This window comes from Temnothorax americanus, unplaced genomic scaffold (assembly GCF_048541705.1).
Source record: "Temnothorax americanus isolate GAGA-0224 unplaced genomic scaffold, ASM4854170v1 Scaffold21, whole genome shotgun sequence".
Taxonomy (NCBI): domain Eukaryota; kingdom Metazoa; phylum Arthropoda; class Insecta; order Hymenoptera; family Formicidae; genus Temnothorax; species Temnothorax americanus.
Window position 1 is genome coordinate 510,246 of NW_027509349.1, and position 13,789 is coordinate 524,034.

Here is a 13,789-nt window from a genome sequence, read left to right on the forward strand (position 1 = left end):
CTAAGTGCACGAACCAATCATATTAAAAAATTATTGAGCGTTTACCGAGCTGCAGTTTCCGCAGCCAATCAGGCCCTGCACACGATATTAGTACATATTAGGAATAAACATTAAATATTAGGATATATAAATAAATATTCTCAAAATAAATATTTTAAATATTGGGATATATAAATGTGAGAATATTCCTATATTTATATCTTATTTTTATATTTTATTCTTTTCCATTGTGCGTTTCGTTTAATTATTATTTCTAATTCCAATTCCTAATTTTTAATTTTATTCTTATTTCTAATATGGGCTCTATATATATTGTGCGCAGGGTCATGTCATGGTCAGTCTATGGACTCTTGTCTCAAAGCTTGTCGTTCGCGTCGGTTCGCGACTTCGCGCTCGTCTACCTTTCGCAGTTTAAAAGCAGATTTTATACAAATAAAAATGTTGAACGTGGAGATCGTGGGAGTTTCCGTGAAATGCAGCTTCGACACGCCGATTTCTGTTCCAGAATTAAAACAAGCAGTCGAGGAAGCAACGGTAAGTTGACCAATATTGAAACCTAACCTTAAATCTTAATCACTTTCTAAACTTCTTAAATTCTTCACTTTTATCTTTAAAATTTTTTTTAGTTACAAGTATAATTATATTTCTATAATTTCTTATCTGCAATATCACTCTGATTTTCATACAATAATAGCGTCTAGCATTCAGCTTATTTATAAAACAATGACATATCAAAATTAAAATGTGCAACAGTTGCATTGCATAAATATTTTTGTGAAACTGTTGTTATGACAGATTTTCTAATCTTTGGATGTATCTTTAGCATTTAGTTGCTGTTGGAGTAACAACGCTTTTCTCCAAGCCTTTGCTTTTATACAAAAAGACATCAGATGAACTTTAACTTTTCAAATTGTACTTTTATCAAAATCTAAGATAAAGGATCAACATTTATTGATTATTAATTGATTAATTCTTGTTTTCAGGGCCTTTCACGCGAACAATATTATGTCTTGTACAATGGTCGACTCCTACAGGAAGCTGATACCTGCCCGAACGGCCATGCAACCGTGGTCCCAAGACTGTTGGGTGGCAAAGGTGGTTTTGGATCTATGTTACGCGCGATAGGCGCGCAGATTGAGAAGACCACGAATCGCGAGGCCTGCAGAGATCTCAGCGGTCGCAGATTGCGCGACATAAATGAGGAGAAGAGGTTGAAAGCTTGGATCGAGAAGCAGGCCAAGAGGGAGAAGGAGGAGGTGGAGCGCAGGAAGAGGAAATTGGAAAAGCTGTGCGCCGAACCGAGGCACGAGTTCAAAGATCAGCGTTATGACAAGGAGCGCGCGGAGCTGACCGAGAAAGTTGAAGACGCCGTGGAGGAAGGGTTTAAAGCCGCTGGCACGTCCGGTATTAAGAGAAAACGGGAAGAGACCGATAAACCTAATAAACGCAAGATCATGTTAGATTTAGAGATCGACTCCGACGAATTTGATGATTCTGACGACGAGGATGGGGCACTACCCGTAGAGAGAACCAAGGCGAAAGAACAAGCATCGGACGAGAGCGGACGTTCCAGTGACGATACCGAAAATATCGATGAGTGCATCAAGAAAACAGAAAGCGAGCATTCTGCATCATCGATCGATAATCAGATAAATGACAAGGTAGCGAGTAATGACTCAGTGAACACAAAATGTATCATTGAGTCCCGAACGTAAATGTACAAAAAGTAAATGATTATTTTTATACTTATATATGATGCTATTAAGTTAGATTGATTGCTTCATATCATATCGATTTATATAATAGCCTTAGTGTCGGGAATAATATGGTAAATTTAATTTTTAATTTATTATGTCATTTATTAATGAGTAATTAGGAGTAGAGTGAAAAATTTAACGATGTGAAATAATTGTTTCAAGCAAATTTCGTGTAATAACACTGTTTTAGCATTATAAGGTATTGCAATAAATCATATATTGTTTCAAATGATGGTTGGATTTCTTCGAGGAGTTCTCTGATTTTATCGAACAACGGTTCTTGATAAATTCCATGCGTTCAATTCCCCGGTGAGTTTTAGTCCGATTGCAAATAAAATCGCCGATGCGACGATCGATCTTAAGAAATCATCCGTGGACAAGTACTCATTTGTCCAACTATAAAACTCCGTGATGTACTTCGCACTAATAAGGACGAAATTGCTGTTTCTTTCCCCATTTCTTGTTGAATCTTTAACTGTGCTTCAATTGTAAAGTTTATTGAGACTTTACGAATTAATAAATATAATTTTTAACTCGTAAACACCTAGGGTGATTTTTACACTCCAGCAGCGAGAAAATAAAGCTCGATTACAGTAGTTTTTTTTTTACTAATCTATGTATTTCTACTAATAAATATTAAGTAAATCTATATACATAATGATCTCAAATACTAATAAATTGTAGATGTAATATAATATATGTACAATATGTAGTTAATATTGTAATAGTGACTTTTAATTGGGGTGTAAAATATACCTCAGGTGATTGCGCGCGTATATGCAAAAAAAAATATTAGGTGATATTCTCATGTTAAATATAAAAGTATCGGGATAAATATTGTAGATATGAAATATAACACACACACATATATATATATATATATATATAATATACAATATTTAAAAGAACTATGCTTACATCTTGCGAGAGCTCGTGGGCAAATACGACGACGGCGTTTGCAACAAGTCTTGCAAAATTTAGACTGGAAAAGTCAGAGAGATCGTGATTTTACGTCGATTTGTTCATAAGTTTTGTGTCTTATACGTTTCTGAAGTGCAATATTTACCCTGCCGGCGGTGTCGTTACATGCCGTATAAATATTAATTTTGTTTAAATTATAGGACGGGGACAATGTAGGAATTTCATTTGCAGAAACCATTTTACGGGTCTTGAACAGTCGTTTTTTGACATTCCGATTTGTTAGGCAGGATCTTAACCTTGTTAAAATTTTATAAAAAATTTGCGCAGATGTTCATTTTTTATTTATCTCTATATTAATTTAATATCGTTAAACTTGCGCGCGTACGCATGTGTGTTAGTTATGTTATTTTATTTCAAATCGTGATTTGAGATATTTGTATTCGTGTAAATTTATTTCTCTTTGCAAGACTTTTCTTATGAAACCTATGCTGAATCTTAAATCTTTCCCACAGCCTTTGCATCGTACGAAAGAACTAATTAATTGTTACAAAAACTGTTATAAAATTACGACATTTACTTTTGTAGCGATGGCATAAGAACTTTTTGAACGGTAGGTACACAATCTGGTTAAAAAAAACTCTTCCGAGACATCCTATATTTCTAAAGAAACGACTCCCTACAGTAGGGCGGAGCCAGAAATCCATCTGGGGCATAGAAGAAGAAGAAGAAGAAGAAGACTCCCTACAGTAACAATAGACGTCCGCAGCTATTCACTGGCGTGTCCGTTACGTGCAAAACCAGTTTTTTTTTTTTGCGTCGCTTTGAACCTTCAGCTACGACCTGGCGAATTTTGCGAATTAATGAGATCAACGGCATTCTACGCCTAAACAATTATACTACAATAATTTGCAAACATCGATTTTTTTTTCACCGCTATACATATCTCCCGTTTCCCCTTAATTAAGCTATTAGTCATATTTTGTCAATAGAATACCAGCCGAGGTATAGAATCTGCTAGTAGAATATAATGACATTGACTGCAGAAACTGAGCAAAATCTACTGTTTTATAATCATTTAAATGATGTATATTCCATTTTTTCAAATGTTTTTTTTAAATACTCATGAAATGACGAATCCTGCTCGGTTTTTTACCGATAATCTGCTGTCAGTTTATATCAACAGATTCTGCAAAAAACACGAGTTTAATATGCAGACAAACACGATATCGGATCGCGGTCGCTGATATCTGAGCAAACTCGCTATCAATCTGTCGTCATATTGCGGGCAGTTTGTTTACCGGGTACGTACGTCGACAATGCCTGAGATAGCATAAAAATTTTCTTGCTATATCATAGACACTCCTTATATTCTAATTATTATTTCGAGCCGTTCGTAATAATGACGGAAGGAGGGAGGGGATGCTCGAATGAAAATGACAATTTCATGAGCAATCGAGATCCTTCCAGTGACTCATCCCAGGCAAAGTGCGTCATCACATTACTTTCGAAAAAGCACAAATACGTCTTTATCCATTTATAAATGGTCTTTAAACTTTACGCATACTCTCTGTTACGTGCCGTACCTGCTATCGTAAAATTTTTAAGTTTTCTAAAATACTAATATTCTCGAAACTTTTCCGAGATGATTCTTTAACAAATAATGTCTTATACAGTATCATATCCTTAAATATAATGCTAGACTTTTTATTACGCGATCCATGTTGCAATCTTAAGGACAGGAATTAGTTTCTTCCTAAAATCGTCCGATAGGATTTACTATTGTCGGTAAAAAATTTATTTATATAACATTAAAAAGGTATAAATATAATATAAATAATTATATATAAATATATCCGTATATGTCTTTTTTCCCTTTGTATTTCTGTCTGTATAAAATGACTATTGCTCAACGAAAAATTGCTTTATTAAGCGAAGATCCGGTCTTGAGTTCAAACTTGGTTCTCCTTCGACTCAGCGCATTATTTATACTGCGATCTCGTCTATATCGTCGTCTAAATAAAGCCTAGTCGAGAAGACGGTGTTCTATCCTTCCTAATACTTCGAAATATTATGGTGCGTCTCGTAACAGCATGTACGCACGTGCTTAGGCATATGTACATACACACAGACACAATTACTATACGCACACGTATGTTGAGACGTAGGATGTCTAAGGAGAAAGAATTGGATCGAAAGTACTGGAAATTCTGGTAGTTTAGGCCTGCAAAAATTCAAATTCCGTGACCCTGAGTCGGTGAAAGGGCTTCTTTTTCTTCTACAGCAGATAAGCTATTTTTCTCTCTATAGAGAATAAAAGCGTATATACCCTTGGTTTTCGCGTCAGACAATGGCAAAGCAGCTGGCCGAGGGAACGGCAAATTTCTACCTGCCTGCTTTGTCGCAGCAGCTATATACTCACAATTAGCTGCCTAAACATGTTTCGTCTTCGCTTTCAAGCTATTGAGATTTATTATAAATTATGTTACATGTATTTTACATTAATTTATTTTCTAAATAAGTGCCAACAAATATTGTTGGTCTATTTATGGTGTATAAATTTAATAATATTAAATGTATTATCCGAAGATCCATATATGTTGTTAGTGATCAAGAAGATACATATTAATTATACTTTTAATACGATGATACTTTGTAGTACACAACTTCTGTTATAACAAGCATTATAATAATGATTTCGAAAGCATAAAGCGTTCAATGATATACAATATTCGCTCGGCTAGCTGCTTTTTTACTAATTTAAACGCTCATGTTATTCCCAATAGTGTTGCAACGTGTGTGCGTGTGTGTGTGGTGTGTTATCATAATTTTGTTTTTAAGATAAAAATCAAAAAAAAACCGAATGTCCAAGTATTAAATACAGTAATGCCCGCTATTGATCCAGACAAAGATGATAAAGTTTTACCTTTTGTAAAAAAAGATAAAAGTTATCTTCCTAATTTTTTTAAAATATTCTTTTTATTACTTTTCTTATACATATACGAATAAAGATTATAGAAGAGAAAGAAAACCTATATGGACATATTATGACAAATTTTTTTTTTTTCAAGGCTATTTTTTCTTGAGTCAAGAAAAAGCCGAATTAGCAAATATATCTACTATTGGAGATTCAGACAAACGATAAAGTTCAATATCTAAAAATATATATCTCGAACGATATAATCGTGCAGTACAAGATAAAATTCAGCTACGAGAATATTCTTAATAAAAAATTAGCCGTGTAAGATTGAGCTAAATTTTTTTTAAACGTGGAAGTATGTAATAATTATAATTTATATGTCAGAGTTAATTGATATGAAATTATTTCACATTTAATATATCTTACGCCGTACAGTCTCCCACATAGTTATACGCTCAATATTATAAAATACGTATTTTCGTGAGACACTTTACATTCTATCCTTAGAAATATATTGCTCGCCCATGAACGAATTCCGCGGAACTCTGACATTTTGTAACCGAATTATTTCATCGTTCATATCTCTCCTGTGCTTTTCTCCCCCCAACGTCCCCTGCGACCTATTCCATTTTAAACGCAGAAAATATATAATATAAGCTGCGAAGAAACAGATTTTGCGTGCAAACGACAACATAAAATCGTGTGTGTGTTTTCTGGCTTCCTTTTCTTTTCCCTTTTATATACCGTGTCAAATCTATAAATTTTTGCGACCGACTGTACGTCTCCAAAGATATGGCGACGTCGAGAATGTCGAGGTTTCATGGTTTCATCCGTAACGGTATACGCGCGGCAGCTGCGACGTAGAGGGGACCGCGCCGCGCCCTGCGACACATTTCCTACGCCGCAGCTCCGTTTTCTCGGCCGCATCGATTTTTTTCTCCCAAACAATAATTCGCGCTCAATTCCGCCCCAAACGATCCTGTCTGTCCCAAATTAACGAACTGCGCCGCCAAAACGTGAAAAATTCGCGGCGTCGAGCATATATTTCGTCGCAAACCGGGAACTACTTCGCGCGCCAGCGCGGAGGGTTACGCCTAAGCGACGGCCGGTCGGGTATATAAAGCCCCACCAGGAGCGCCGCGCGCCATTCGCCATTGCCGAAGTCATCTCCGAACGGTGTGGCTGGATCTCGCTCGTGTGCGCCTCCCTCCCGGCCACTCCCAGGGCCAACGCAACGCAACGCAAGCGGCGACGGAGACGGGACGGATGCCCGTGTTCGCTGGGGCGAGAGCGATCGACTAGGCGCGAGTTAGATACAGGTTGGTTTTAACTCGATAATTAGTCCAAAATACCTTAGTTGTTACGGATGGGGCGGATAGTTCCTACTCATTACGGGAGTGTGACGCAACTGTCGGCGTCAGTCGCGCGGGACATTCGCGATCGGCCGCGGGAGATCGAGATGGGGAAGCCGAGCCACACGGAGCAGCTCGCGAGCTGGATCACCACTGTGCGGCAGAAGAAGCTCATGTGCCATCGTAGCCCGAAGCGCGACTTCCGCGTCGAGGCCGTGCTGACGCACGCCCTGCACAAGGCGGAGTACGAGCTGCGGGCGAAACAACTGTCGAGGATAGCCCGCTGGCGACGCCTGAGGAAGCATCTGCTCAAGGGCGTGGAGTACGGCAGCTGCGGCAGGTACAACGCGACCGAGCGGGAGTGCGAGATGAACGGCCAGTGTTCCAACCTGAGGGACACGAATTTCTGGCGGCAGAACCTGCCCGACGACCTGTACGAGGATCTCAGCAGCATGGTGGACTTTCTGCAGCAGCTTAGCGAAGTCAAGACGTCCGTGCATCGGTGACGAGAAGCTGGTGGAGAGTATGCGGTCTTGTGTTTCCCCCATGAATGGTCGTTGGAGCGTTATATCCGTGGGGATCTGCTCAGCGAAGGGCTACCCGTCCTTCGCCACGGCGTCAGGCTTGTCCGAGCTTGTCTGAACCGAGGGGGCCGCGCCATCAAAAATTTTTCGTCGCATTAACTCCCAATAGTGCGTTTAATCCGACTGCGGCGCGCTGTATAACGAACGTGTACCGATAAGACGATCCATGGATGGTGCCACCTGTCTCTTCTGCTTGTCCCCCCCCTTCTTCTGTCTTGCTCAGGCGGAATAGGAAATGGTCGGCTCGCGAGCCGAGGTCTGAGTCAATGTATTCTGGGTGGAGTTCAATATGGAGGCGACCTCGGCGTATCCTAGAAGATTTGGCCAATTAGTCCTGCAGCATTGCGGCAATCTTTGCAGTTTCATGGTTACCCTGGTATATATCTGGGTATTTTTTACTTGCAGTCTCACCGTTTGAGATGGCGGATGCGGGTGGAAAGAAAGGGATAGGGAGAAAGAGAGAGAGAAAGAGAGAAAGAGTTGCTGTAATCAAGTGCAGGCGATACCTTGGGATTTCGTACGCGCGCACGCACACACACACATCGGCCCTCCTGCCTGATCGTCGATTTGGTTTGTAACTGTATCGAAACCAAAGTACTTTCACTATCTAGAGTTTGTCTTATATATATTTTTAACATGTGTATATACTTAACGTAAAATACTCGCGGAAAGGAGGAGAAGTTTTCACGTTGAAATACTTTTTATTTAGAAGTACTTTCAAGTTCCTTAAATCTGTAAAATCATATAGATGTATTGTAAGACTGCCTTGCATTGTGATAATAATTCTATCGGTGTGTAACATTTAACTTCTCTTGATCCTAAACAGTATAATGATTAATTGATCAATTTTCAGAAAAGATTAAGATATTTTATTATTTATTGAATCGTTAATCGATTACAAAATTTTACGTATTAATCACAACTTACCAGGCCAGCTCTCGATATTGATGGATTTTTCTCTCGCAGTATTTCTAAGATGGTTTTATGCTGTTTAGGATCAAGGTAACGAAGACAAAGGATCTCAATTATTGTAAGCCGAAAGCCATTGTGATACTTTTAATTTTTATTAAATACATTTGTAAGTACAAAACCTTGTGATACAGATTACGTAAGAAGATGAGGCGAGAAGTATTGAGAGGAGTGTAAAATAAATACATTTTGCAAGTAACAATGTAGAACTACTTTGTTTTTTAACTTCTGTATTCACCAACTTATTAATGCCGTCAATCGTTTTCAGTCTGGCACATAAGCATCCATAGAAAATACATCTTATCGCGTGAACGAAGGGCTACGGCTGCCAATGGGTGGACGACGACGTCGTCGTCACCGGCTTAGAAAGCGTACCTATAAGATTGCAACGAGCGAAAGAAAAGAGAGCCATAGGGGAGTATATCTGCGTTTTGAGTGAGAGAGGGAGGGAAAGAGTCTGTGTTTCTAGAGGCTGGTTGAATCGGCGCACAAGCAAAATTATCCTCTGCACGAATCGTCGTGATACCGAGCTCGTGATAACCCACGACGATGAGAAAACATGGCTTTCATGCGGTGAACCGTCACTCTCCCGAATCGGTCATTCTCTCAGGTCCAGAACAAGTTACATTCTCGTTGAGTAATGTAGGATAATGATGCGGAGTTGCACCCGTTTACCCTACAGGTTGCAGGTATACTTCAAGTAAGGTAACTCGTCATGCAAGCATGCGAATAACCTATTTGAGTTACCGAAATATTTCTCTTGTTTGATGTAAAAGATGTCACCTGTACGCTTGTTCGGCGTTGCCATAATAATGTGTCCATAGATCTGCGTTCAACCTGCCTTCGACCGTGCCGAGACCACGACCAGGATAGGACGTTGACGCGTGTGTTTTAGATATTTGAAGCGTGTAAGAGGCGTTCGGGAGATACCGGGGACTTCGCAAGCGAAGGATGCGAAAAATTGTCGATGTAAAGAGAGTATACGCGCAAGAGTATACGTTTGTATATGAGAAGTGGAAGCGTTAGGTTTATCTCGACTCGGTAACATTGATCTCAACTTAGGGATTGAACTTTATTCAATTTTTAATAGACGATATGCATCTTAATCTTTCAAACGCAATATCGCAATATTAATGTCCATTGTAAAAAATTCGAAGATTCGAGAATTCGAGAGAGCTTGGAGAGCGAGTACCCTGGAACTCGGAGAAATCGTCCTGCGTACGTCCAAGAATCTTGATCATCCAAAGCTTTCGGAATTGAAGTCTAGGAAATTCAAAAATTTAAAAAGGGTATTTTTATGGATTCCGAAATCCCGGTCTTAGCCTGCCACTCTAAGGATTTAAGTTTATACCAGAAATGAATCGAGGGAAATGATTGCACATATGAAGAGGGAAAAAACGTACATGAACGCACAAAGGAAAAAGAAGGATATTATATATATATATATATATATATAAAAGGATACACATATCACAAATAGCAAGAGTAAATCAATACCAAATGGGCGGAACTTTCTATTGATCCGGTAAAAAAATAACCTGGAAATGTATATATTTTGATTTTTAAACTGGTTATCCGGTAATTATCGGTGTACTACGTGGTAAACTGAGATGACGATTCCAGTTCGGTATGAGGCGTTTGTATGGTAACAAAATTTTCAATTGTTCTTCTTTCGATAACATAATTTTACATTAGAATTTTCTTTATGGAGATGAAGAGAGATATGAGAAGGTAGGGGGGGGGAGGGGTGCACATGTGAGACAAACTTTTTGATTGACAGAAAGCTGCGTGCGTTTGGAAGATCCCTCGTCCCGTTCGACTGGCAGACCGTGAGGAATGTGGTTTAAATTGCTCGAGATCGTACCCGTGGCGTAAACGTGTAAAATGCAGTTTATTGAACGTGACCATCCAGGTGGAGGTTTGGTTTGATGGACGGCTTGAAAGAGAGAAAATGAGAATGAGAGTGATTGCTAGCGTAACTAGCTATCGTTCCTTATATCATAATCATAATATATCTATATGTTGTTGCATTTTTCTTTGCTCGGTTTCTCTTTTTGTGTTTCACTCAGCAGGGCGGCAGAACTAGATCTAAACCTTTCATAGATTAGAAAAATGGCCCCGGCGTGTCACTATCTGCACATCTAATTCGACAACCTGTAGGACGATACGTTGCTCGGTGATCATCGGAAGATACCGCTGGACTTGCGTGTTCCTTGAGAACGATAAAGGTAACGAGAGACGAAGGATCATCGTTGATCCTTGTATCTTGTACCTCGTATCTCGTACCTCGCGGATGCAAATGTTAGAAGGGGGGACGGGGGCAAAACAATGTTCTTATGAGTCATAGGAAGATGCTGCTTTGCACAATGGCGATGAAGAAGAATGCGCTTGGAGGGTATTTGGAGGTGGCACAAGATTACTAGATATAATTGCTGATATCACATGATGTGACGATACGATGATGTCCCATACTTCAGTTAGTTTGGCGAGATGTAATTTTACTTCCGCACGAAACCTCTGCAAGGACACGCCGAGCCCACGGAGCTGCGAATTTGAAAATCTCGGGATGAATTAAGTTTAAGGATAAGGATATGGAGTTTAAGCATTCAATCAACGTAAAGAGGATATAAGGATATAAAGCTTCAATAATTCCACAATTTAAGAACTTGAGACATACTTGGAAGGCACATTCGAGGATCTGTAGACATCTAGAAGTCCAAGAATCCGAAGACAGTTTCGGAGATTTCTTTTTCACTTCATTTTCATCATTAATTTAGTTAGAACGAAATTGTCTTGTCGCGATGTGCGTGTATCTCCGAAATTTTTATTTTGTAGAAGAAATCGCGACAACCTATTTGTCAAATATGGAGCAATATATAAAAAGAATTGAGGGTACTTCACGAAAACTGAATAACAAATAATTAATTTGAAATGGTCTAACTCGAAAAGAGGAAAAGACTATCGCATTGTTTATGAAGATATTGATTTTAAAAGTTCTTAGAAGAGAAAGAAAGGTATATACAATATTTCATTAATTATGATTGTCAATATGTAGGTCTTTACGGTCATTTTTTAGGACATCTGGAAGATGTATAATGTGGGTGGCAAAATACCGCTCATGGGGGGGAAGGGTCAAATATCATTTTGTTTTTTCACAGAAAGCAGTCATTTAAATCACGACGGTCGTTACACTCAAAATGTATTCTAGTCACGGATGTAGGATGGTTTGATGGTTGAAGGCAATGGTTCGCAATGTGACGTATTACCATATATATTACGTATCACCATATTCCTAGGGGAGCAAGGAAATATATGAAAATTGATATACTAAAAGAGGAGATTGTGCAAAGTATCAAAGTTCCTCTGTGGAAAGTTCCTGGCAAGCTGTATCGCCAAAAATGTCTTATCGTATCTTTCAACAAGGACTTGGTCTCTTCAAGAGATAGCTTTAGGTTTTGCAACAGAGGGCGATGTTGAAAAATACAATTTTTTCGAAGAAGATGCAAATTCGAAAGTTTGGCATAAGTTACGTGGATTCGTGTGGACCGAAAATGCAGATTTTGGGCTTCACTAGAGTTAATTAGAAAGAAGATGAGATAATTAATGGTATAATTAAAAGGAAGACGATAGCATGACTCGATGAAATATAATATATAATAGTTTGTTACGGAATAGAGCAGTGATAGAGGTAAGCAACAGCTGCAGAATTTCAGTCAGGTAACGGTTTCCAGAAAAGAACCTTTTGCCGTCGTGCTTTTTTAATCGCTTAATTATCGAAAAATTAGCGTTGGCTTTTTTTAAGCGATTGCTTAATTATTGAACGTTGAGAGATTAGCATTAGTATCGGCTTTCTTAAAGAACTGCTAGCTCTCATTGTGAGATTAATTAGAATGATTTAATATTTACAGTTAATTGAAGATTTGAAGTAAAAATTAATTTCATGTCAATTTTCTTTTAATGCAAGTTTATAGACTGGATTATTGAATTAGATCAAGTCGTTAACTAGATATATCAAAATTCAGATTTATACCAATTCTATCCTACTAGTACATTCGTTATATTTGCATTTAGTATATTTGGATCTAAATGGACTCGTATATATCTTAACTGGTTTTAATGAGGTATATTCATGTTTTTCTTTTTTCCATATTTTATAAATGTATATTTAAGAATATTGGAAGAGAGTGTGTGAGATACCTGTGTATAAAGTAGTCGCGTTTTAAAAATGGAGTTGGACAGAGCAACAGTACAAACGTGAACAAAACGACTTGCACTTCCGTTCCTGCGTCATCATGAACAGCCTTGTATTTCTCTTGATATCCCGAAGAGGCTCGATCCCACTTTTCTTCTCGTTCCTGAGTTGCAGTCATCGAGACCAAAGGGGCACCTTGGACGTGTGAGTTATCCGTCTCTAAAACTTTTCCTACTAACGGAGTGTTTTAGAGAGGTACCAAAGATGGTCAACCATGTCGTGATTTATCGTCCGCCTTCGAATTCAGCGCTGGCTCTCCAAACACTTGCTCGACTGCGCGAGCTTGCGAGTTTGGTCCTCGATTTCTCTTGTCGTTGGCTGCCTTCGAGATCTTAAAGGTTTTTCTTATCTGGACACACGAGAATTTGCGTTATATGTGACTTACCGCCCACTAGATCAGCGAGATTCTTCGTCAACTAGGATTTCATCACAAAAGAGGATTTCCGATGGAAAATAGAATCGTAGGACTTGCAAGGGATTGGGTTTTTCAACAGCTGGCGCAAAATGAGCAGAGTTCCAGAAAAACGGCATACCCTTTCTTCTAAAAAAAGTAAGCGATTTTATTTATATTAAATATGATTATATCTAAATATTCAAATTTGTCATTTTGTGTAAAAGAAATTATAAAAAATGTTTGTTTCTTTTGCAGTTTTATTTCTTCAAATGCTGTACATCCGTGAAAAATCACAAGACCATCGAGACCATCGAGACCATCATAGAAGATCCATCGTTGAAGATCGTTAGACTTTGTTGAGCAGAGTTCCAGAAAAACGGCATACCCTTTCTTCTAAAAAAAGTAAGCGATTTTATTTATATTAAATATGATTATATCTAAATATTCAAATTTGTCATTTTGTGTAAAAGAAATTATAAAAAATGTTTGTTTCTTTTGCAGTTTTATTTCTTCAAATGCTGTACATCCGTGAAAAATCACAAGACCATCGTAGAAGATCAGACCATCGTTGAAGATCATTAGACTTTGTTGTAAAAGATCATCATGAAATCTTCCTATAGAAACAAATCGTGGGATTTTATTA

The 13,789-nt window shown here is 38.3% G+C and overlaps 2 protein-coding genes and 1 long non-coding RNA gene across 5 annotated transcripts; all 3 read left to right on the forward strand.

The window, feature by feature from the left end:
• The first annotated feature begins 334 nt into the window (after positions 1-334).
• LOC143897765 (splicing regulator SDE2) lies at positions 335-1,986 on the forward strand. Its single transcript, XM_077406653.1, has 2 exons — positions 335-534; positions 984-1,986. Exons 1-2 carry the CDS (start codon positions 343-345, stop codon positions 1,713-1,715), a joined length of 924 nt encoding a protein of 307 aa, XP_077262779.1. The 5' UTR covers positions 335-342; the 3' UTR covers positions 1,716-1,986.
• A 4,740-nt stretch (positions 1,987-6,726) lies between these two features.
• On the forward strand, positions 6,727-13,789 carry LOC143897769 (uncharacterized). 3 transcript variants are annotated; one of them, XR_013256994.1, is made up of 5 exons: positions 6,727-6,914; positions 7,937-12,188; positions 12,409-13,302; positions 13,402-13,548; positions 13,648-13,789. It is a non-coding gene; the product is annotated as an uncharacterized LOC143897769 (long non-coding RNA). The 3 variants fall into 3 exon arrangements; XR_013256995.1 differs by having other exon boundaries at positions 7,937-11,514; positions 11,659-13,302; XR_013256996.1 differs by having other exon boundaries at positions 7,937-9,189; positions 9,325-13,302.
• LOC143897766 (uncharacterized) lies at positions 6,921-8,040 on the forward strand. The gene has a single exon (XM_077406654.1). It carries the CDS (start codon positions 6,962-6,964, stop codon positions 7,451-7,453), a length of 492 nt encoding a protein of 163 aa, XP_077262780.1. The 5' UTR covers positions 6,921-6,961; the 3' UTR covers positions 7,454-8,040.

Bases quoted from the DNA above. Each gene is read 5' to 3' on its own strand.
- LOC143897765 (XM_077406653.1), top strand. From the start codon at position 343: ATGGACTCTTGTCTCAAAGCTTGTCGTTCGCGTCGGTTCGCGACTTCG. The intron at 535-983 runs GTAAGTTGACCA...TCTTGTTTTCAG, and splicing joins AAGCAGTCGAGGAAGCAACG to GGCCTTTCACGCGAACAATA.
- LOC143897766 (XM_077406654.1), top strand. From the start codon at position 6,962: ATGGGGCGGATAGTTCCTACTCATTACGGGAGTGTGACGCAACTGTCG.